The sequence below is a fragment of the Trichoderma camerunense genome (genome assembly GCF_050948025.1).
Source record: "Trichoderma camerunense strain CBS 138272 chromosome Unknown V8C40scaffold_12, whole genome shotgun sequence".
NCBI classification, from domain to species: Eukaryota; Fungi; Ascomycota; class Sordariomycetes; order Hypocreales; family Hypocreaceae; genus Trichoderma; species Trichoderma camerunense.
This window is the reverse complement of record NW_028145358.1, coordinates 1-20936: the sequence shown is the minus strand read 5'-3', so window position 1 is coordinate 20936 and position 20936 is coordinate 1. Positions and strand designations below refer to the sequence as shown.

Here is a 20936-nt window from a genome sequence, read left to right as displayed (position 1 = left end):
CTAGCTGCAAGGCTGACACTCACAACTCCCGCCCCCAGCGACGTGTCCTATTAAGCTACTAAAGCTTGGCTATAATACAGCAGCATCCACATGGGAATCGGCAGCCTCACTCTCTCCACAACGCCGGAACTCCTGCTAATTGACGAATTTCAACCCCAATTGCTGCGTTCTGCCGGCGCTACAGATTGTTGCCCAGCATGCACAGCTCCTTCACCCGTCTCCAGAATGTCTTTGGCTTCTTCACCACAGTTGCCTTCGTCCTGGGCGCATTCATCGCCGCCACAGATCTAGGCTCTACTCGCTCCCCCAGCGGTGTCATTAAGACGGACAACATTCAGGTGTACGTGTGATTCCAACAGCAACTCATCTAATATACATTGGCCTATCTAACCCATCTATCTTTCCCAACTCAACAGTGTCAAGGGCCGACCCCATTACTACTCTTCCAAAAAGGAAGAGTACGCCATCATCCGCTTCTCCCTCGAGGCCGACCTCTCCTCCCTCTTCACATGGAACACGAAGCAGCTTTTTGTATACGTAACCGCAGACTGGACCGGCCCCGGCAACACCAACAACTCCGCCGTCATCTGGGACAGCATCATCACCAACCCCAGCGCCGACCACTTACAGAACATTGGCCCCGTGGCCATGAAGAAGCTTAAGAGAAGCGCCGAGGGAAAGAGCATCGCGCCTGAGCGGTATGTTTCCAACACTCTATGCCTGCATGTATGAATGTTTCGAACATTCTATGGATGCATGTATTGTCCCCCAAACTCAACTAACGCCGGCGATTGCAGAGGAATACTCAAGCTCAAGAACCAGAAGCCCAAGTATCAAATCACCCACCCTAGCGGCAAGATCGCGGAGACTTCCGATGTGACCCTGAAGCTACATTACAACGTCCAGCCCTGGGTCGGACTCTTGACGTGGAACATGGACAAGTCGTTCGGTGCTTGGAATGCCATGAAGGGCGGTATCAGTGATCGGTTCACGCTCCCCGCTCTCAAGTCCAAGGATAGCAAGGACAAGAACAGCGCAAAGAACAAGAACAAGACTAAGAAGCCTTGAGACATCGACCTTTTAAAAAGAATAGCAGCGAAAGAAAATAAGAATAAAAAAGACGTAAAATTTGAAGCACGTATAGGGTTTTAAGAGTAACGATTTACGAGGTTAAATTGCCAATGATATTCAGGTGCCGCTATAGTCAGATTGAACTTGCTCCTATCATGCCACATCGTACTCAAGTAATGGTTCGAGATATAATCTGACATGTTGCCATAGCTACATCCATCCGTCACAAGGCACCTCAACATCCTACCGCTCAACGCCATCTTCTTCTAACTTCATACCTGGAGAAAGAGGGCCATAGAGGTATGTCTTCCTAAGCCTGGTGCGCTATAGCCCCCCCGCGGCCGCGATTGGGGTTGGCCCCGCCACGTCCCCTTCCTCCTCGGCCACGGCCTCGTCCACCTCGCGATGCCTCAAGGTTGGCCGGAGGTGGGACGTTGGAGTAATCTCGTCCTCCAGCTTGTGGAGCAGCCGAGCCTCTGTTGCCGCCATTGCCTCGGCCACGCCCTTGACCTCGGCCACCGCCATTGCCGCCTCTCCCATTTACATGATTGCCATTTTGAGCTTTGTTCGCGTCATCGCCTCCTGGGGGTCCCCCTTGTGAGCCTGGCCGATAGACCAGTGTGCTGTGCAGCAGGTTTGGCTTGCCTCCACGCGCGCCGCGGTTGGGGCTGCTCTGTCCACGGCCAGACTCGCCCGTGGCAGCTCCACGCCATCCGCCGCGTAAAGCGGGAGGCGCAGGAGCGTCCTTGTACTGTGTTACACCCACCGAGCCGTACGATCCGGTGGACCCGGTTGCTGGAACATTGCGTCGTTGCCGGGACTTGGAGGAGGCAGAGACGACCTGCCAGTTTGTAGTGTTCAGCACGGTAGATGATGACACGGTCTGCCCACGGAACATTGGGGCTCTCTCGCCAAGGGTTGTGCCGCTCATGAAGGGGACATCCCAGACAACATCCAAGAGAACAGCAGTCGCGGTGCGAGAAATACCAGCTACTGTTCCCCGGGTTGCAATGGGGACTTTTCCAGCAGCGGCGACAAAAGTGACTCGGTCTCCCAACCTAAAGTACTGGTTGCCCAATACCATTTCCGCGTCCGCTGGTTTCAGCAAGGCTGTACGAGGGACAGAGTTGAGAGTCTTGGCAGTCGCTTCTAGACTCGCCTGGTGCAGCTGCTCTCCGGCTTTGGCCAAGGCCATGACAGCCTCTGAGTCCAGTTGCTCAGCATCCAGCGGAACTCGCTCAAACTTGCTAGTTTCTTGCTTCTTCAGCCATGCCACTATGTCTTTGATCCTCTGGTTTGCGACGCTGGGATCGTTCCACAGGTCGGTTTCATAAGTCTCGCTCTTCTGTGGCTCCCTCTGGATCGCCGCGAAGAAGTCGGGGAAGGCCACCATGTAGTCGGCAATGAGTTTCACAGCCTGGTTAGAGAATTCCCACCCCGTCTCTGACTTGCGTGAGAATCCCAACACTTTGAGTTTTCGGCCTTCAAACTTCAGGTTGAGACCCAGATTGAGTTTCAATCCTGCGGAACTAATAACTTGGAAAGATGATGTTATCTTGCTAAGTATGAGGGGATGAATGCCTAGTTTTTTGGCAATTGCGTATGAAGGCGTGTATGGGTTGTTGCGCTCCGCTTGGAAGATCATCTGTTTGGTGATCTCTGGCTCTTTGTTCTTAGGAACGGACACGACAATATTTGCTTTTCCATTCACATGTCCCGTCACTTCCAATGGGCGGCCATAAGCGAACTCGCCTAGGAAGAAAGCTCTTGTGCCTTGCGGAAACTCTTCTTCGATGGGGAGGGCCGGCCTTTCAATGAAGCGTTCGTCCTCGTTGACTACCTCCTCCACGATAGTCTGTGATGCATATACCTTACGCAGGCTAGGGTTTTCGGCGTATTCCTTGATCAAAGCACCCTCTTCTGTTCGGATGAGACCTTTGAGCATGTGGACGTGAACTAGGCATTCAACCTGACCAACTGTGATGCCCAGACGCTTGGCATGCCAGTTCTCCAAGAACTCTGCCTCCTTTGCATAATCAGCAGCTTCTCTATTACTGTGATCCTTTGTGATGACATCTTGTTCATTCTCAGCCAACTCATAGGTAAAGAGTTCATCTTGAACCTTGATAACCTTGGCTTCCTGAAGGAATGGATAGCCGACGAAGCAGCGCTTTCCCAATTTCTCTTTCCAAGTTCCGACTTTTGTGCGGTTCTCGGTATCGGTAAGAGTGACAATGACGCTTGGATTCCTGCTGTCCTGCTGGAAAACATTGACTCCAGCTCCCTCCACCAGCTGTGCTGAGTATGGTAGCGTATGCATTGTCGGGAACCCGGCAAGGGCCTTGATGTTTATCAAAGCTCCGTTGGTCAGGCCTGAGACATACTCAAGCCCCTCAACATTGGGTAGGTCGAATATGTTCTCAATGCAACGGCAATATTGGATCTCCGGGAAGATTCCAGGGAGGGGAGAAGGGTAGACGAAATTCACTTCTGGGGAGTAGGTGAACTTGATAGCAACTCCAAAGCCGTTTCGTGCCTTTTCGTCGTCGCTTAAAAGCTCATTCTTAGGCCCCATGGCAGTGAGGAGACGTGTCTCTTCAATGAAAGGAATCTTGACCACCGCTTCCCATTCCATTTTCTTGCCGTTCATGTCCAGTTCAAAATCTCTCGGATAGAAATCGATGATGGGGGAATTTGGGTTAGTCATCAGATCGTGATAGACTGTCGGCACGATTTTCTTGCTTCGATCTGGCAACACACCCATGAGCTGCTCGTATGGCTTAAAAGGTTGGCCTTTCTTGAAGTTCAGGTCGGCACCAAGACCCTTGGTAACATCTTTAGGGGGAAACTGTTAGCAGGGGGTTCCATAGTACGATAAGATCAATGCGACAATGCTTACCCGACGTAAGTGGTGCATAGTGATATGCGTAAAACCACGGCCACGACGCAATTCCCTTGTAGTAGTAATACAGCACCCACTGTAGACCCTGTACATAGTTCTCGCATAGCTGCTTTTGCTCTTCTTCATACTTGTCTTGAGGCCACTCTTCGAACTTTTGTAAATAATACTTGGTCTTCCAGCCTTGATATTTCTGCTGGTACAGTTCATCATATTGCTTTTGCGCATCTTCTGGCGTGACATCGACAACAGTTGCCTTATCGTAGGATTTCATGACACGGTAGGCAGCGAGGGTGCCCTCCTCGTCCTCCTCGTCGTCATCATCGCTCTCCTTCTTAGGGGGGAATGCGATTTTAAGGCGACGGTTACCCTCCTCATCTTCTTCAGTAGACCATTGTAAATGCATGGAGTCGGCAAGATCTTGGACGAATTTTCGGTCCTCTGCCTTGAGATCCGATCCCAAATCCAGTGGCTGTTGGGATCTGTTTGAGATGAAAGGGCGAATCTTCTGCTTCCACAAATCCCTTTGGAACGACGTAATGATTAATTGGTTGTTCTTTTGAGACCTGGGTTTGGCCCCATTCCTCTCTTCGAGCTTCTTCTCCATTTGCTTGGCTGCAAACCATTTCTGATCAGAAACTTCGTATTCAAAGTGGTCCAACTCAGTCTTGCTGAGTTCGTCGAGCAGGCGTTGCAAACGAGGCATGTTGATAACACCATTCTCGTTGATATAGCCTTCACACTGTGGCAGCACAGATTTATATATTCTGAACATTTTTGCCAGAGCGCCCTCGTTGATATGCAGGCCAGGAAGATTGGGCAAGAAGTCATTTCCAACAAAGAATGCCATCAAGATGAAATCATCAATGACTCTTTCGAGATCAAATGGAAAACCCAAAACATCTTTATTCTGAAGCTCCTGAAATTCCATTTCCAGGTATTCCCTCACAATGCAGAGGTGGAGCAAATAGAAGTTTTGATGTTCCAGTTCCTTTGACTTCGTCTTGGATGCCCGTCCAAATGTAACTTCTTCACGCAGCAGGCAGAAGTGAGGATCGTGGCTGAGAAGCCCCAGCATGATTAGATCGGCATCGAGGCCGTAGAGACAGTGCCGAACATTTGGATCGTAGTTTGGCTGTGCCTTTGCATTTCGGATGTACTCCATAATCTTGTGCTCTCCTTCACCTGGAACTTCATGCCCGGATAGGACAATGTCGCATCCTTGCCAGTCGGTGTCTTCTGAGACTTTTTTGTTTACAAAGTATCGGAGTTGTTGGGAGAGTTTGGCCATGAATTCAGTGCCTGCAAAAGAGAATATATGGTTAGTTCTAGAGCTGAAGAGGCTGTGGAGGGACATGACGAACCTGGTGTAATGCAGTTACTGTCAAAAGGCTCCTCTTTTGGGAGCTCTATTCCATCTTGGATCGCTTTTTCGCGAGCTTTTTCAGCATCCAAGGCAGTTCGGAAACGCCTAGCACGCTGCTGGTTCATCTTCGCACGAGGGGCTACTCCATCAATTGCCATGAAGAAAAGCTTCTTAGGCTTTATCTTGCCGAACAAATGCTCAATGTAGTTGAATATGCGAATAAACATCTCCTCTTCGCTGAGTCGGAAAGTAGCATCTTCGCCCGCATCTTTGTGTGTACAGTTGTGGATAATTCCATTCATGTCAAGCTAGGGGAAGACGGATTAGGACTCTGGGTTGTAGTTCGATATTAAGAGCAGCTTACATAGAGGCAGTCGAATTCTGGAATTCGATTCTCGGCAATGACTTGCGAGATAGCTGGATAGCGCTCTGAGAGCCATCTGAAGAACTTGGGAACACTGTAGGCCACATGTATCAGCATTAGTAGGAAGAGGATTCCGCAGCCGAGAAACGAACCCCATGATGCCAGCAGCCGGGCAGCTTTGCGCCAATAGAATGCAGAAGAATTATACGTCGAACAAGTAGGAGAAAGCAGTCGCAGATACCCGATGGCGCCGAAAATTCAACCCCAGATATCGCAAAGCTGGCAGATTCAACCGCTGTGTCTCAGGGACAGGAACAGAGAACAACGCCCGCAAGACACCAAGGAAAAGAAGGCTCCGGAACCCCTGCAGATGCGCCTGTAGCTGATCCGATTAGGATGCTTCTAGGCAGCTGGAGCTGGAGTCGACGAGATTGTTGGGAGGTGATGAAAGGTGGGAATTGATGGCAAAAGCTGCTGCGACAATGGCTCGCATGGAATGACTCTAGCGGCCAGCGGGAGTTGAGTACAAGGTACCAAGGTACTGAGGGGAGGGGGGTGGCAGGCAAGGCTGCGGCTTTGAGCCTGAGACTTCAATTGCTAGCGGCACGCCCCAGAGCAACCGCTTGTCACTTAACGCGCGACGCGACCCCAGTTGGTACTAAGTCTGGGTGCTTTGCAAGCTTCTCTTCTCTGAACGCAGCCTTTTCTTTTCTTCTCCCTCTCTATCGCTGCGCCCACGCCCGGAAGCTTCTCTTGTTGGATGCGAAGCGCGGGCTCCTGTTTTCTTCTAATAATCGCAGTTCAATAATTTTGTATCCTTTGATATTTCGCCTCTCTTCTACACTCAACGCCCCTCATCCATCATGGCTCCTCAAGGCTCTGAGCTCGACCCGGATGGTCAGTAGCCATTGAAGCTGTATCGTGCGATACTGGGTGCTAACATGTGCGTATAGTCGACATGGTACACGACGAGGAAGACGACCAGGAGGAAAGGCTCATCAACGAAGGTAAGCGGCTATCTCGACCCAGACCGAGCTTTACATTGTGCAGCCTTCTGACCTCAACTTGGTATAGAGTACAAGACGTGGAAGAAGAACAGCCCGTTTCTATACGACATGATTCTTGGGTTAGTGGATTCTCCAATTGCAGTGGTTCTCGACTTGAATTGTTGCTCTAACCTTTCTGCACCAGGACTGCCCTGACTTGGCCCACGCTTACCGTTCAGTGGTTCCCTGACGTCAAGGAACCTGAGGGCAAAAACTATCGCATGCACCGTCTTTTGCTCGGGACACACACTTCTGACGACAGTGCCAATTTCCTTCAAATCGCCGATGTCCAGATACCCAAAGCCGTGGCTCCGAACCCCAACGACTACGACGAGGAGCGAGGCGAGATTGGAGGCTATGGAAAGGCAGGCGATGTTGCTGCCCTCAAGTGCGACATCGTACAGAGGATTGAACACCCTGGAGAAGTCAACAAGGCCCGTTATCAGCCTCAAAACCCGGACATTATTGCTACTCTTTGCGTCGACGGCAAAATCCTCATCTTCGACCGAACAAAGCATCCTCTGCAGCCAGCGACTTTGGGCAAGGTGAATGCACAGATTGAGCTCATTGGCCACAAAGCGGAAGGTTTTGGCCTCAACTGGAACCCCCACGAGGAGGGCTGCCTGGTTTCGGGTAGCGAGGATAAGACCATGTGCCTGTGGTATGTATAACTGTCGATGGCCGCTGGCGACGACGCCGCTAACCGTGCTCTTCTTTTTTCCATGCAGGGATCTGAAGACTCTCGAAGCAGACTCAAGGATACTGCGGCCTGCTCGCAGGTACACTCACCACACTCAGATTGTCAACGATGTTCAGTATCATCCCATCTCAAAGAATTTCATCGGCTCCGTATCAGACGACCAGACTTTGCAAATCGTAGACTTGCGACACAGTGAGACGAACAAGGCTGCTGTTGTTGCCAAGCGAGGCCACTTGGATGCCATCAATGCGCTGGCTTTTAACCCCAAGTCCGAAGTCCTCGTTGCCACAGCTTCCGCTGATAAGACGATCGGAATCTGGGATCTCCGAAATGTGAAGGAGAAGGTGCACACCCTCGAGGGTCACAATGATGCGGTTACGTCTCTTGCTTGGCATCCTACCGAAGCTGGTATCTTGGGAAGTGGCAGTTATGATCGAAGAATCATTTTCTGGGATCTATCCCGCGTCGGTGAGGAACAGCTGCCTGATGACCAGGATGATGGCCCACCTGAGCTGTAAGTTATCTACATGCCTAGAAAACCACCATGCAATTTGTTTCGCACCAAGCTAACTAATTGCTTTACTAATAGGCTGTTTATGCATGGCGGCCATACGAACCATCTCGCTGACTTTAGCTGGAATTCCAATGAACCTTGGTTGGTTGCCAGCGCCGCGGAAGACAATCTGCTACAGATCTGGAAAGTTGCAGAATCCATTGTTGGAAAAGACGACGGTGACCTGCCGGTTGATGAGCTTGACCGATAGATGAGGTGGAAGTTCTGGGAGAAGAGTCGATCTTCATAGAATGAAGGTGAAGAGAAGCTCTGGCATGAGATGGCACAACTTCGTGCACAATGGGCCAGGGAGATGGAATCCCTCCGTACCAAGCCTGAGATTGTGACTGCGCAACCTGGGGGTGAGACTTTGAGTTTCATGGAAGAGGATACGAGAGATGAGACAACAGAGACTTTGCGAGGTGGGGATGAGTCCTACCGCAGGCGTTCTTCGGATCTGATCATAGTAGATTCAGAGGCAGACGAGATGAGTGATTATCTCTGAATCCAAATGAGTCACGGTTTGATAGCAAACATGTTTTCTTAGCTAGAGGTTAAAGCTATGCAATTGTACAGGAAAATGGAGATACATTGGCTGAGATGGCCGAAAAATGTTTATAGTGACAGCCGCCTGACAGTTGGCAGATGCGACGGACAGACGCCTTAATATTTAATCCTCCCATCTTTTTCCATTGGCCGACGGGTCTTTCTTTATATTTCACCTCTGTCTCACATTGTTCTCAGAAAATTTCGACTTCAGTTTTGTTTGCTTTTCCTGATTTTTGGGCACACCCTTCAACAAGAGACGCTTCAATCCAAAGAACATTCACTCAGTCGCCTCCCTTCCACATTCTCTTTTTTCTCCAAACTACATCTCCTGATGCTCAGAATTTCTGTCAACTTCTATTTATCTAATCATTACTATCCCACGCATACTTTTCCGCAGAGAAAATGATGAATGGCAACAACGAAGAGGCTGGGCCGAGCAACGACCCGCAAGCCAACGAGGAAGAATTCCTTCAACTGCTTGAAGACATCAGACGCCGAGCATCGGAAGAAGACGAAGCCTCAAAGAATGATCCGTTGACGCAGAATGTCCGTGATTACTCGCTGGAAGATATGGGAGTTGATGTGGCCGGAATGGAGTGGCTTTTCAACCACAATGACATTGAGGGCATGGAATTGAGCGACGATCACATTGAGCTGCTCAGGGGCATCAATCGTGTTACCATCGAGGAGGTCGAAGTCGACGGCATGATCAAGAAGAAATTCAAATTCGACGATCTGGACGTTGAGGATCATTTTGGCAACGTCGATCCGTACGAGAGACCAAAGAAAGCAAAGACCAGCATCGGATACGCAGGCAGAGATCTCATCTCGGTGATATGCCAACATGTCGAACTCGCCGTGGAATTGGGCAAGCATCTCAATGCAAAAGAGGTGCTGAATCTGTGCCTCGCAAATCGTCGCTTTTACGAAGCCATCAACGGTTACCTGCTCTCCAGCGTCCGCGCGTGGATCGAATACAAAGCCCCTGAAGCAGGCCGCGTCTTCCACTATCAGCTGTACGCAAAGCACTTGGTTGATGATCCTCAAAAGAGAACATGGATGGCTTTGAATCAAGGCATGACAACTTCCCCAAAGAAGGATAGCAAGGTCCGTAAGGTGCCTGGACTGAAGTATCTACAGCTCGTTCTGGGTCGAGATAAGTACTGCAGGGAGATTCTCGCCATTATGGCTAGATGTGGCCACAGGATGCCATCGACGATGCATCACTCGCTGCTGCGGCTTTGGCTTCTCATGGATGTTGCCACTACGCAGCAGAGACAGGCCATGCTGCAGATGGCACACATCTTTAAAGACACTGATCTCTACAACATGCAAATGTTCTTCATCAAGCTCGGCATGGCCTTCAACGACCCTGTCTACGGCCCCTGCACGTTTGATCTCGTTCAACTCATGATGGGTCAGAAAGGCCTGTTCAAGCTCTGGCAGCTGCTCACCCGCAAGAAATTCAACAAGCTAGCCGATATCTTGGATCTCAAGCTGCGTTATGACTTCAATTTTGTCAGCGAGGGCACATACTGGATAGAACACGGGCTGAGCCAGATCCAAGGCATCCCTCTGCACGAAGTCGGTCAGCAACACAAGGAAGGCTGGGGGGCAGGTCGAATGCATCTCCTTCGCCCAGATGAAGCCATTCCTGTAGAGGCTGTGCGCAGAGGCCTTCAGTTGGACGACCACCTGAGCCACATGGTGATCTGGGGATACTTTGACTGGAAGACGGGCGAGAACATTGTCCCCTCCCTGGAGGAGATGTATATTGAAGATGAAGACGAAGTACTCGCCAACGTGGATACACTTGAGCACTGGAAGCCGAAGCACGTCCTCAAGAAGCGCTGGGAAGAACTCACGCCCCAACAGCAAGATGAAATCCTGTCCGACGAAGAAGACGAACGACTACGCGCTCAAGCCTGGTGCGGCACCCTAGACGAAGACGACGATGCCGGCAGTCTAGACGACTCAGATTCAGACTCTGACGAATCGCTCGATCTCGACGAGGAAATCAATCGCGGCTACATCGTGCCCCCGCAGCCCAAAGACCACGAATCTACCGTTCCAGGAGTCCATGACACACAAGGCTGGGTCAACTTTGTCAACCAGTCGTTACTGGGTGGCATGGTGCCCGACCTTGGAGGAGATGAGAGGTTGAGGGCCGAAGCGTGGAACTCGCATCCTGAGCCTCAGACTGAGCCTGAGATTGATAGCGAGCAGCTGCTGGACGCATTTTTGGCGGAGCTGCGAAGTAGACATCGGCAGCAACAATGGGCAGCGTCGTCTGTGCCCCAGGAGGAAGACGGAGATGATGGTGAAGAAGAAGAGGGAGAAGCTGGCCAAGACGACGAAATGGAGGATGAAGGAGACGATGAAGGAGACGTCGAGGATAATGACGACATTGACGACAACGGCAATGACCTAACGAGAATCTACCAGGGCTTCCAGTTCCAGTTCCAACCACCCTCTGAGACCCAACTCCCTTACTATTACCCTTTCGACGACGCACAGATGGATCTTGATTTACAATCCTTTATGCCAACATCCTCTGCTACCGACTTACCGGAAGCCTCTGTCGGACTCTACAATGGGGAAGACGAACTCATGCAGGACGAGCATGAGGGTCAGGACTACGGTGATGGATTTTGAATGACCTGGTGATTTCTCAATCACTCTCCTTTTCATTGTCACAAAGGGGGATAGAGCAAAGCTCTCCTGGATAGATAGATGCGATGGCGAAGTTAGCTACGAGGCCTCGGCAGCCGTTACTTGTAAACTTTGAAGATTCAAGTTATGCTAGCAGCACAAGTCAATAGAGTATATATACTCATCTATATGATATCATTTAGTATATGCCCATCTATATACTATGATATAGTCAAACAGAGCGTACTGACATAAGTCTCATATACATCACGACCAGAACAGACAATCACACAATAATAAATCTCCCATCTCCATGAACCCCCCAAAAAAGTATTGCAAAGAAAAAAAAAATCAACACACAATATATTAGGACACGCCTCCCCCCCATCCCATCAATCTCACTCTACTTTTATTTCATGTCCACAATCCCTTTGGACGTTTACAAAACATCAGAGCATTCTCACATTCAGCAAAATCAACCGTAGCCAACCACCCACCCCCCAATTTGAAAGTCTCCCCCCTCCCTTTCCCATCCATCCATCGCCTTTCCCTCCCCTAAAGTTTCCATTTCATTTGTCCCAAAAACAAAAGGTGTTGTTGTTTTCCCTTCAAAACTCGATTTCAACCCAACTCCCGCCAGAATTTCCCCCGCTCCTGTGAAATGCTGCTACCTTGACACCTTCTCTTCCCAACGTTTGTTTAAAAAAAGAAGAAAAAAACGAGCGAACGGAAAAAAGTACAATGCGAGAAGAGAGAATGTCCTATGTAAGTTAAAAGAAAGGATTTCGGTAAAAAGAGATCAAGTAAAAAAAGGGAAGAAAAGAGAAATCAAAAGGAGAAAACGGAGACAAGAGAGATTTCAGACCAGTAAAAAGCAAGTTGACAAGAGAGAAAGAGATGAAACAAAATCAAAGACCCCCTTAGATCTGAGTGATAAATCCGACACCGAGCGAACTGGATAATTGAGTCAAACAAGGCCATGATATACCCTTACACTCCCTTTCGCTATGCACCAGCACCGGGACAAAGGATTCCAGCAAAAAAGATGCCACGTCCGACCGATACTCGAGTCCACACAACCTTATTTCCCTTGCCAAGAACCATGTTTGCCCCCCTAGCGCGAAAGAGAACCAATAATTTTTTTTTCTTCCTCAGCAAAGCTTGATACCACAAGACTCGTTGACCCAGAATAGCCGTGGTGTATTTCACTTTTGTCTTCCAGCCCTCGAAACAAGATCACAGCCCCGCCTAAAACATATCCGACACTCCGTCCTTAGTCCTCCAAAAACAAACCAAATACACACCAACCCCTTTCCCTTGAAATAGCAAGCAAGCCAGGTCCAGAAGGTATTGCCAAGGTCAAATGCTCTATGTTCATCATTCCAAAGTTCGTCGCATGGGAACGAAAAAGATATACCGATGGTACATGTAACCAGTTGAGTTAAATCATCATCTAAAAGACGGCGTGTGCCGCAGATGCTTTGGCTCCACCGTTTCGAACAACAACATCACCTCTAGGCGGGTGACTTGTTAGGAGTAGCACCGGCACCATTCTGGCGAGCGTCGCCGCTGACAGAGAGGCCACCGATGCCACTGCTCAGGAAAGCAAAGGGATCGTTTTCGTTGTTGCCAGGGTTGCCGTTGTTGTAGAAGTTGTTGCCCGGCCCGCCAGAGACAGGACCGTTAGTCGCAGACTGGAACGCCGCCTCGGCAGCCCTACTATCAAAGGGGCCAGCAGAATGCGAGCCGGGGGCGGAAGCGAAGCCCTGAGTGTTAAGAGAGCCCGGATAGCCGCCAGCACCGCCACCCAATCCCGAGGGAAGGAAATGGCTGGGGGGGCCGCCAAAGTGTTGACCGTAGCCGCCTCCCGGTCCAAAGGATCCTCCAGAAGAGAACGGGCCAGGACCTGGCGTACCAGCCATCGAACCCTGGCTCATGCCATACTGCGAGCCATTATCCATCGGAGAGGGGTAGCCAGAATCCGCAACGACGGCAGCACCAGCACGACTGGCGCCGCAGCGAAGACAGCAGACATTCTTGGCGAAGTTGTGGTATCCACAAACTTCGTTTCCACACTTCCAGTCACCGGCACGGAAGGGCACAACGCCGCCACCGCCCATCCGTCCACCGTGCATAGGACCGTGGTGACCACCATGGTGAGGAGGGGTCATCATAGCAGGGGGCCCGTATGGGTATGGGTAGCCGCCGGGGCCCATGTCTCCAGGGGCACCGCTTCCAACAGCAGGGAACGAGCAACGGAAGCAAGCTGTGCGGCGCTGGAAGTTGGAGAAGCCACAAGAGGGGCAAGTCCAATCACCAGGTCGGGGGCGGTTCTTACTCGGCGGGAAGGGTGTCAAAATATCTTGAGCTCGATCCAATACACGGCTAGAAGAGGGAGAAACCTCAATAGCCTTTTCGTTCAGCGCACGTCCGTTCATACACAAACTCTCAGCAGCCTAGACGTGGTTAGTTACGGCAGTTTCCTCAACTTGTGTATACATATTTGTAAATAATAGAAAATGGGCGAGTGCGTGCAAGTTTCCTTGTGACTCTGATCCAAAGAAAAAAAGTACTCACTTCTTCATGAGATGAGAAAACAGCAAAACCTGTACCAGTGGGCTTGTGCTGCTCGGGGGTTCGAAGAGTCCAAAAAGCAATGGGACGACCACCAAACTGGGTAAACCAGCTCTCCAGCTCGGATTGAGTAGTATCATGCGGCAGACCAGACATGTGCAAAACCTTGCTCCTCTCAGAAAGGAACGCCCGGACATCTGCCCTCGCATCCATAGGTCGAGTCAACACATCGGGGTGATCCTGGGCGGGCTGAGACTTGCGAATCAAGCCACGAAGAACGCGGGCCAAGGTAATGGCCTCTTCCATTGCGCGGCGAGGAGAGGCGGGAGCCAGAGCCTGCAGGTGGAAAGGCAAGTTATGCTTAATAGGTGCACTGGACTGGACTGGCTCGACCTCGAGAGCAGCGCAGATGTTTGACAGCATCGAGGGGCCGAACGGCAGAGACTCTGGGTGGTGCTGTTGCCAGCGTTGGTATTCAGTTCGCAGGTCGAAGGTGCGAGAGTGCTGCAGATAGGGAGGCAGCACGACAGCCTTGTCGCGAGCTTCTCGCGGGAGCTGAACTCGCAGATCCCAGGCATCAAGCGTGACGAAGACAAAGTCGAGGTTCTTGGACGTCAGATACTCGGTAGCAAACGTGTCGAATCGACTGATAGCATCCCTAAAAGTACCGGCATTTCGAACGTGTTCCCAGGTCAGAGTCGTTAGGCTCGCTGCGAGGAGAAAACATCACAAGTCAGCCCCAGTTTTCGACGATTCGCCGCAAGCTTAGAATTTTTGGACGCCAATTCTGTGCCCGCCCTCACGAGCGCAAGGCAATAGGGGGAGGCCGCGACAGAAAAGGTCAAAAAGGGATGCATGGCACTGAAAAACTTACTGCATAGCGGGGTGATGGGAGTATTGACAGGCTTGACAAGGACGCTTTCGTGGGTGATCTGTTGTGATGGCCGCCCGGGTTAGCGATGCTTCAGCTGGGCCATGCAGTCTGTGCAGCATGGTGTGGCCAGGTAGTGGCGCAGGGGGGGGCAAAGGTATTTCTAACCTCCTCCAGACTGTTAGCATCAAGGAGAATCCATCCAAGCTCAATGACTTCGGCGGAATCCTTGGTAACGTAGACACCGTGTTCATCGCAGGTAGTCGCAACATGGATCACGACGTAGCGGTCGATGTTGAGCTGAGGCTGCTGCGAAGACATGATGGCGACGGGTCTGCCGGCTCGAGCCAACAAACGTATGCAAGACGCAGAGCAGCGACTATCGACGGAGAGGCGATCGCCGGACCACTCGCAATGGGTCGTCGAGAGGGGGAATAGGAGTGCAGAAACGGCGAACGGCAGCCTTGGACCCCAGCCGGCTCGAATATTTCACGGGCGGGAAAAAAAGGGCGATGGGAGAGAAGCCGTGACGAGGCTTTCAGGAGGCGTTGTCAGAAAACACAAAAACTGCCGGGGAAAAGCGAGAAGCTCGGGTGGCGGCCGGGAGAAGAGAAGAACTGGTGAGCACACAATGAAGGGTCGACGGAGTGGGAAAAGATTGGCCGCGCCCTGCCAGAATGCGCAACAACACCCTCGAAACAGTCGAGCTTTGAAGTAGATGAAGAAAGACTGCAAAAGAGAGAATGGGGAGGATTGGAAGAGGCCGGTTGGGCGAGCGCGGGAAATTGGTGGTCCAGCAGTTTTCTCTTGTCGCAGCGGCTACTGTACAAGTTAGCTCAGGTACCTGGCTCCAGCGGGCGGTACAGCAACAAGGACCGTTGACGGGCCCTTTTCAGGGCCTTCTGTGGACCCGTCTCAGTGGGCTCAGCGGTTTTGCAGGCTGCACAGGTGGCTTCCAGCTGGCCAGCTCAGGCGCTCGACCCTGCTAGCCCTGCTGCTAAGCGTCCCCCAACTAACCTGGCGGGAAACAATGAACCTACGGCGGTGCGACCTGGGCCGCTTATCGGGGGGCAGCGTCCCACCCAATGGGGGCAGAAGGGGCCGTCCGGCAAGTCGGAGACGGCAATATTGGGAGAATTCATCAGCAGAGTGCATGTGTCTACTGTGCAGGTACGAGTACAGGGACTTGCTAGATGGATCAATGGGTAGAGCCTCAAGCATCGCTGCGTGCCGTCAATGCCTGTCACCGTAGGTAGTCCCTTGGTACATGTACCTGGAAAGCAATGACAGCCCGGTACTACAAGGTACGAGGAGGTAGGTACCTCAGTATTTGACCTCGGGCCTGATACCTTCCAAATGATGCTGTCCTGCTGTCATATGAGAGAAGCTAATTTTGAAACTTTACTCAGGTACTCGAATTCGTATTGACGCACCAGGTCCGAAGCCATTGGCCGTCCCAGGGCAATGTCCATCAAAAACCTTGAATCATGTCCGCCGCGCCGCTGATCTCGGCAGGTCTATGTACTGCGACTTGTACACCGTAACTTCAATGCCTCCATGCTCAGGTACAGGCACGGCACTACATGTATGTCGTAGCCTTGCCTAAGTTCCCCAGATCTATATTAGGTTATGCGCAGTACAGCTGGTTTGGCTCGATAGGCGAATCTCAAGCAAGGAGAAGCTGTTCCACCTTGGAGGACACACCAGATAGCCAGCTACCAATTGCACGGCCTCTGGCTCGCCCGTGTATATCTATCTGGGCACAGCACAGCGAGGACTGGAGTTGTCAAGTCTCAGTCGAATACGAAGTACTGAAAATGCATTGATATCCGTTAATTCCTGCTGTTGGGCCCCGTCCAATGCCGTTCCGTGCAGTACCCAATACAAATATGGGCGAGCATCATCGTCTCATCAATGATCAGCATGACCAGGTGACGGCCACCATCTCCGCAGGAAACAACAAAAGCAGCAGCAACAGCGGCAGCTTCTTGATCCTCGCTCCGTCTGGGAATAGGAGGACCTCTCACCGCCGCAAACAAGTTGGCATATTGTAATCCTGCTAGTACGGTTTCTTACACTACTTCGACTGGGCCCGGGATGGCAAGCTGCGAGTAGAAGCCCGCCAGCTTTCCAAATCAATCAGTCGGCAGCCATTGGCGTATTATGCATAATAAACGACTGCTAGCTGGCATGACAAAAGACGAGTTCCGCATGCACTCGCAGGCCAGCTGCGTCGAACCAAGACACCGGCGCTGTGTGGCGAGACAGAATTGGTCTCTATCGCGCGGATCTCTGGCGGCTCTCCATTGTTTCGTGGCCAAGGGCTCTTGTGCTTGCTGCTACTAATAGTATCCATCCCACGTATCACGTTGAGATTTGCTGCAGAGTCCTGCATTTGGTCACTTGTGCGCGGAGGTCAATACAGTGTGCGATACCCTAGCGGCGTCATGCTGAATCAGGTTTTGACAGGAGCTTCTGTTGGGAGAAAAGTGACCAGTCTCATGCAATCAAGCCTCTCTTGAGAAAAGAGCCACTCTTCTCTCCTCCATATTCGGTATACAGGCATGGTCAACGAAAGCTCGTAGTTGCACAGCCCTTGTTTTATATCAAACACGGCTTTGTTGGTAACAAGTACTATCAGCCGCTCGTTTGAGTCCGACTTACGTACAACAACACTTGACTGGGGCATGGCGTCCTTTTTTCCTCTTTTCTCTGAAGCAGCGGCTAGTGTCCAGAATGATAGTGTCCGTCACAAACCCGAACCTTTTTAGTCCGCCACACTAACTGGTATCTACTCCCGCATGGGCGTCGGTATGTCGGGAATACCCGCTCTGCGAGACGTCTCGAAGCCAGGTCGAGAGACGAGTGGCCTCTTCTCGTCATTGTTTCCACATAAAAAAAGGAGAATCGCCTTACCGACTTCACAGAGGAGCCATCTGGGCAGGCCTCAAGAGTGGGAAATGATCCGATTTGAGTCACGGGTAAAAGGTTAAGCTTCCCGGTACCTCGGACAGCGCTCAGCGTCGGCAAAGACCGTTGTAATGTCGTGATGATGGGTCAGAAAAAAAGAAAAGAAAATAAGAAAAGGCACTGTTTCGTTTGGACAAAGTGTGCTCTGATTTTAGCGTACTTTCAAGGCAGACTCTCAGACGCGTCTGAAGTTGTCTTGGGTGGGCAAGGCAGCGGGGTTTCCTCCCTTGGCATGTCCTCTCGGAGCTCAGGCCAACCTCGAGGCCTGCACAGTGGCGGGCTGCCGACTGACCCAGATCAGTTTCTAGAACGATGTCAGAACCGCAGTGTCTTGTAGTTTGTAGTACTCGTATACGATGGGTATTGCCAACTGACCCAGTCCCGCAGTACTAACTGCTGTGTGTCTCATCCTCATAATACCAGTCGTCGTTGTCTCTGGGAATTGCAAAGGATGCACTAGTGAGCTCGACTAGATGCCAGTGTTTTTAATCGTCGTTGCTTGGCTGTCATGCTCTTAGCTTCGACGCATGCCGCAGGGGTTGCCGGAGACTGGCTGCTCTTACTCCGATTCTCAGCTGAGACAAGTCCAGCAGTGTTTCACCTCTGCCCCCCGCACATCATTGTTCTAGCACCAGTCAAGGGGCTGGTCGGGAATTTCGTTTGTTTGTAAGGGCAATATCCATAATCCGGGAGTTACGGCTCGATTCCGTCGCAGCTATAAGTCGCCGGAAGGCCATACATTTGGAGACCGGTGCAATGCTGACTCGCTATGTAGGATACGCTTGCCTGGACTGTGAAGAGAAGGAAGTCAGCACGTCTCAGCTTGAAAGATGCAACACGGTCCGGCTATCGGTCGGCTACCTTGCAATGCTGCGGGACAAGTACCCATTTAGACGAGGGATTGTAAGCCGTGCAGGGCATCTTCCCATCGCCACCAATATGATATGATGGGCTGCTGATACTGTAGCAATCTTCTACACAGTGCTCTGTTTCTCATGGAGAGACGGACGCTTTGGAGGGTTTGGAAGCATTGGAAAATGTTTCACAGCCTTTGGACGAAATTTGGCGTCTTGTCTCGTCTCTATATGCACCCTTGATCCATCAGTGCGAAGCTGGGGACAAGAAGTAATAACAGGGCAGTTGTGAATATCTGGTTCAAGAAAAGTGCATGGAGAACTTTTTAAGGTTTCCTCAAATTATTCTTGACAGCTCCATTTCTTCTACCGTCCATCAATTGAGTTTGGACTTAGGAGGTAGCCACGCTCCTTCCTGATCGCGAGCGGAAAAGTCGCCCACGTGCGCCTACGTCATCCACTCCCTCAAATCTGCGTCATTGTTGGCACATCGCGGGTGGCCACTGCCTAGCCACTGCCTAGAGAGGCTGTTGATGGTGGTTGATTGCGTGAACTCAATAACGGCATGATCAGTTCACGCAAGCTTGTTACGCAATTGAGGCTAAAACTTTAACCTGCTGTCGCATTCCAGTCTGCAATTAAAAGAGCCAGTCTCTCATCTTTTGGAAGGATTGCCGTCGCAACAGTTGATCTTGTAAAGACTCGCCTCCAAGCCTCGAAAAGACGAATTTAAATCTACGCGGACTGTCTCTTTGCAATCGAAAGCTACCAGCGCAACGATTACACGTCAATAAGTCATCAACCTCTTAACGAACTTTCATAGAACTTGCGACAGCTTTCTACCGCCATCATGGGTGTTTGTGCCGCGGTACTAATTGTCATCGTCACCATCTTCTGTAAGTCCAGATAAGAGGACCGTCTCAAATGACAGTTGGCGAATATTTGCTAATCATGCTTCGTAGTCCCTCCGCTCGGCGCATGGGCTGTGGCAGGATGTGGAATGGACCTACTCATCAACGTATGCCTGACGATACTTGGATATTTCCCGGGTCATATACATGCGTTTTATCTCGAATACGTGTATTACGACCGCCGACAACAAGCCCGCGAGGGCCATTATCCGCCGCGTCGTGCTCCTGGCATCTACTCTGACAAGGTGCAAACGGGTGGACAAGGCCCTCGACAAGGTTATGGAACGATGGCACCGCCGCCTGCTGGGCAACCTGCTGGTGCTGGTGCGCCTGTCGCTGGCCCTCCCTATGATAGCCAAGGTTATAACAACAACCAAGGCTATGTAAATCAAGGCTACGTCAACCAAGGGTATAGCAACCAGGGTCAAAACCAGGGATATGCCTAAGTGCTGTTGTTTCAGCATCGGGCATTGAGTGGTTATGCACCTACAATGAAGAGGAAGGATGATCCAGGAAGCATGTTGAAAGTTACCGCTTCAACAAACATGGATTTTATCGCCATGGATCGGGATGGGTTAAGTTGAGTTGAGTTGAGGGAAAACTGCCAATTCGAATGAACTCGCGACGCAGGCGCAGTGCCCAGTAGACGTTCTAGCCAATTCGGTTCAGAAAATCTTGGCATAAAGTCATGCCCTGCGTGAGTTAATTGTTATCAAATCGGAGCAGAAATAGTATTACCTGCTAGGTAGTAGTAATAGTAATGGGCATGGAAATATCATTTACATTTCGCTGTATGTATATGAGCTTGGTGAAGAATTGGGGGATGACATCACCACGGCCGAGCATCTCCGCCTTTGCGCTTCTGTCCGAAGATTTCTACCACGGAATATCTCGTCCGTAGATACAGCACAGACGGTCAGCTGTCATATGTCATGTGACATAAGGATAAGGGATAGGCTACATAAACACCGACAGCTAGTTAGATAAGGAATAATAAAAGCTCTTATATATATACATATACTATAATTAGTAGTAATTATATATTATATTTATATAACTAGAAAAATTAAATAAACTAGAAAATTAAATTAGAATTAGTAATAAACCTTAATTTAGATTTAATAATTATACTAAACCTCTAATATTTTTATAATATAAAGGCTAATATTAGTTTTATTAATAAGTTTTATATAGTTAGTAAGCTTTTTATAAACCGGCTATAAAAATATAAAAGAAGTAATATAGAATAATTAGTAAATTTTTAAAATATTTTTTATTTACTATTAAATTATATTAATAGTTAACTAGGAATATTCTATTAGCTAGGTAGAATAAGGATAAAGCTTTAATATATTCCTTTAAAACTAAAGAACTAGAGCTATAGTAATACTTTTAAACTTAATTATACTAATACTCCTAGATTTAGTTATACTTTAGCTAATATAGCTAAATAGTTTAATATCCTAAAGTATAATAAACTTAAGGGTAAAAAATAACTAAATAAAAGCTATAATAATAAAAACTACCTTTAATAATAATAATTAATATTAAATAAA

At 50.0% G+C, this 20936-nt stretch overlaps 7 protein-coding genes across 7 annotated transcripts; 5 read left to right on the top strand and 2 right to left on the bottom strand.

Moving 5' to 3' along the window:
* Positions 1–48: 48 nt before the first annotated feature.
* Positions 49–1220, top strand: V8C40DRAFT_248633 (signal peptidase complex subunit SPC3). Its single transcript, XM_083216589.1, has 3 exons — positions 49–340; positions 417–698; positions 798–1220. The coding sequence occupies exons 1-3, from the start codon at positions 198–200 to the stop codon at positions 1066–1068; spliced, it is 696 nt and encodes a 231-aa protein (XP_083071440.1). The 5' UTR covers positions 49–197; the 3' UTR covers positions 1069–1220.
* On the bottom strand, positions 1165–6159 carry V8C40DRAFT_248632 (XRN 5'-3' exonuclease N-terminus-domain-containing protein). The gene is made up of 5 exons (XM_083216588.1): positions 5853–6159; positions 5701–5794; positions 5335–5644; positions 3971–5272; positions 1165–3906 (listed from the first exon to the last, which is right to left on the bottom strand). The coding sequence occupies exons 1-5, from the start codon at positions 5855–5857 to the stop codon at positions 1382–1384; spliced, it is 4236 nt and encodes a 1411-aa protein (XP_083071439.1). The 5' UTR covers positions 5858–6159; the 3' UTR covers positions 1165–1381.
* Positions 6160–6379: 220 nt separating this feature from the next.
* On the top strand, positions 6380–8757 carry V8C40DRAFT_248630 (WD40-repeat-containing domain protein). Its single transcript, XM_083216587.1, has 6 exons — positions 6380–6597; positions 6654–6707; positions 6775–6826; positions 6892–7407; positions 7475–7960; positions 8036–8757. Exons 1-6 carry the CDS (start codon positions 6564–6566, stop codon positions 8208–8210), a joined length of 1317 nt encoding a protein of 438 aa, XP_083071438.1. The 5' UTR covers positions 6380–6563; the 3' UTR covers positions 8211–8757.
* A 496-nt stretch (positions 8758–9253) lies between these two features.
* On the top strand, positions 9254–11203 carry V8C40DRAFT_275649 (uncharacterized protein; the record flags this gene model as incomplete). The annotated part of the gene is made up of 1 exon (XM_083220753.1): positions 9254–11203. The coding sequence occupies one exon, from the start codon at positions 9254–9256 to the stop codon at positions 11201–11203; it is 1950 nt and encodes a 649-aa protein (XP_083071437.1).
* Positions 11204–12539: 1336 nt separating this feature from the next.
* V8C40DRAFT_39722 (3'-5' exonuclease family protein) lies at positions 12540–15074 on the bottom strand. Its single transcript, XM_083222933.1, has 4 exons — positions 14814–15074; positions 14649–14706; positions 13778–14484; positions 12540–13656 (listed from the first exon to the last, which is right to left on the bottom strand). Exons 1-4 carry the CDS (start codon positions 14964–14966, stop codon positions 12715–12717), a joined length of 1860 nt encoding a protein of 619 aa, XP_083071436.1. The 5' UTR covers positions 14967–15074; the 3' UTR covers positions 12540–12714.
* A 702-nt stretch (positions 15075–15776) lies between these two features.
* On the top strand, positions 15777–16518 carry V8C40DRAFT_248624 (uncharacterized protein). The gene is made up of 2 exons (XM_083216586.1): positions 15777–15959; positions 16055–16518. The coding sequence occupies exon 2, from the start codon at positions 16229–16231 to the stop codon at positions 16469–16471; it is 243 nt and encodes an 80-aa protein (XP_083071435.1). The 5' UTR covers positions 15777–15959; positions 16055–16228; the 3' UTR covers positions 16472–16518.
* Positions 16519–19319: 2801 nt separating this feature from the next.
* V8C40DRAFT_267198 (YqaE/Pmp3 family membrane protein) lies at positions 19320–19826 on the top strand (the record flags this gene model as incomplete). The annotated part of the gene is made up of 2 exons (XM_083219831.1): positions 19320–19365; positions 19432–19826. 2 exons carry the CDS (start codon positions 19320–19322, stop codon positions 19824–19826), a joined length of 441 nt encoding a protein of 146 aa, XP_083071434.1.
* Positions 19827–20936: the final 1110 nt, after the last annotated feature.

Coding starts and splice junctions, on each gene's coding strand:
- V8C40DRAFT_248633 (XM_083216589.1), top strand. CDS start 198: ATGCACAGCTCCTTCACCCGTCTCCAGAATGTCTTTGGCTTCTTCACC. Junction 341..416: donor AAGACGGACAACATTCAGGT/GTACGTGTGATT, acceptor CCAACTCAACAG/TGTCAAGGGCCGACCCCATT. Junction 699..797: donor AAGAGCATCGCGCCTGAGCG/GTATGTTTCCAA, acceptor CGGCGATTGCAG/AGGAATACTCAAGCTCAAGA.
- V8C40DRAFT_248624 (XM_083216586.1), top strand. CDS start 16,229: ATGTATGTCGTAGCCTTGCCTAAGTTCCCCAGATCTATATTAGGTTAT.
- V8C40DRAFT_248630 (XM_083216587.1), top strand. CDS start 6,564: ATGGCTCCTCAAGGCTCTGAGCTCGACCCGGATG. Junction 6,598..6,653: donor CTCTGAGCTCGACCCGGATG/GTCAGTAGCCAT, acceptor ATGTGCGTATAG/TCGACATGGTACACGACGAG. Junction 6,708..6,774: donor GGAAAGGCTCATCAACGAAG/GTAAGCGGCTAT, acceptor AACTTGGTATAG/AGTACAAGACGTGGAAGAAG.
- V8C40DRAFT_248632 (XM_083216588.1), bottom strand. Junction 5,273..5,334: donor CAGTAACTGCATTACACCAG/GTTCGTCATGTC, acceptor TCTCTTTTGCAG/GCACTGAATTCATGGCCAAA. Junction 3,907..3,970: donor CTATGCACCACTTACGTCGG/GTAAGCATTGTC, acceptor TTCCCCCTAAAG/ATGTTACCAAGGGTCTTGGT.
- V8C40DRAFT_39722 (XM_083222933.1), bottom strand. CDS start 14,966: ATGTCTTCGCAGCAGCCTCAGCTCAACATCGACCGCTACGTCGTGATC. Junction 14,707..14,813: donor ATGCTAACAGTCTGGAGGAG/GTTAGAAATACC, acceptor CCATCACAACAG/ATCACCCACGAAAGCGTCCT. Junction 14,485..14,648: donor TCCCATCACCCCGCTATGCA/GTAAGTTTTTCA, acceptor TTCTCCTCGCAG/CGAGCCTAACGACTCTGACC.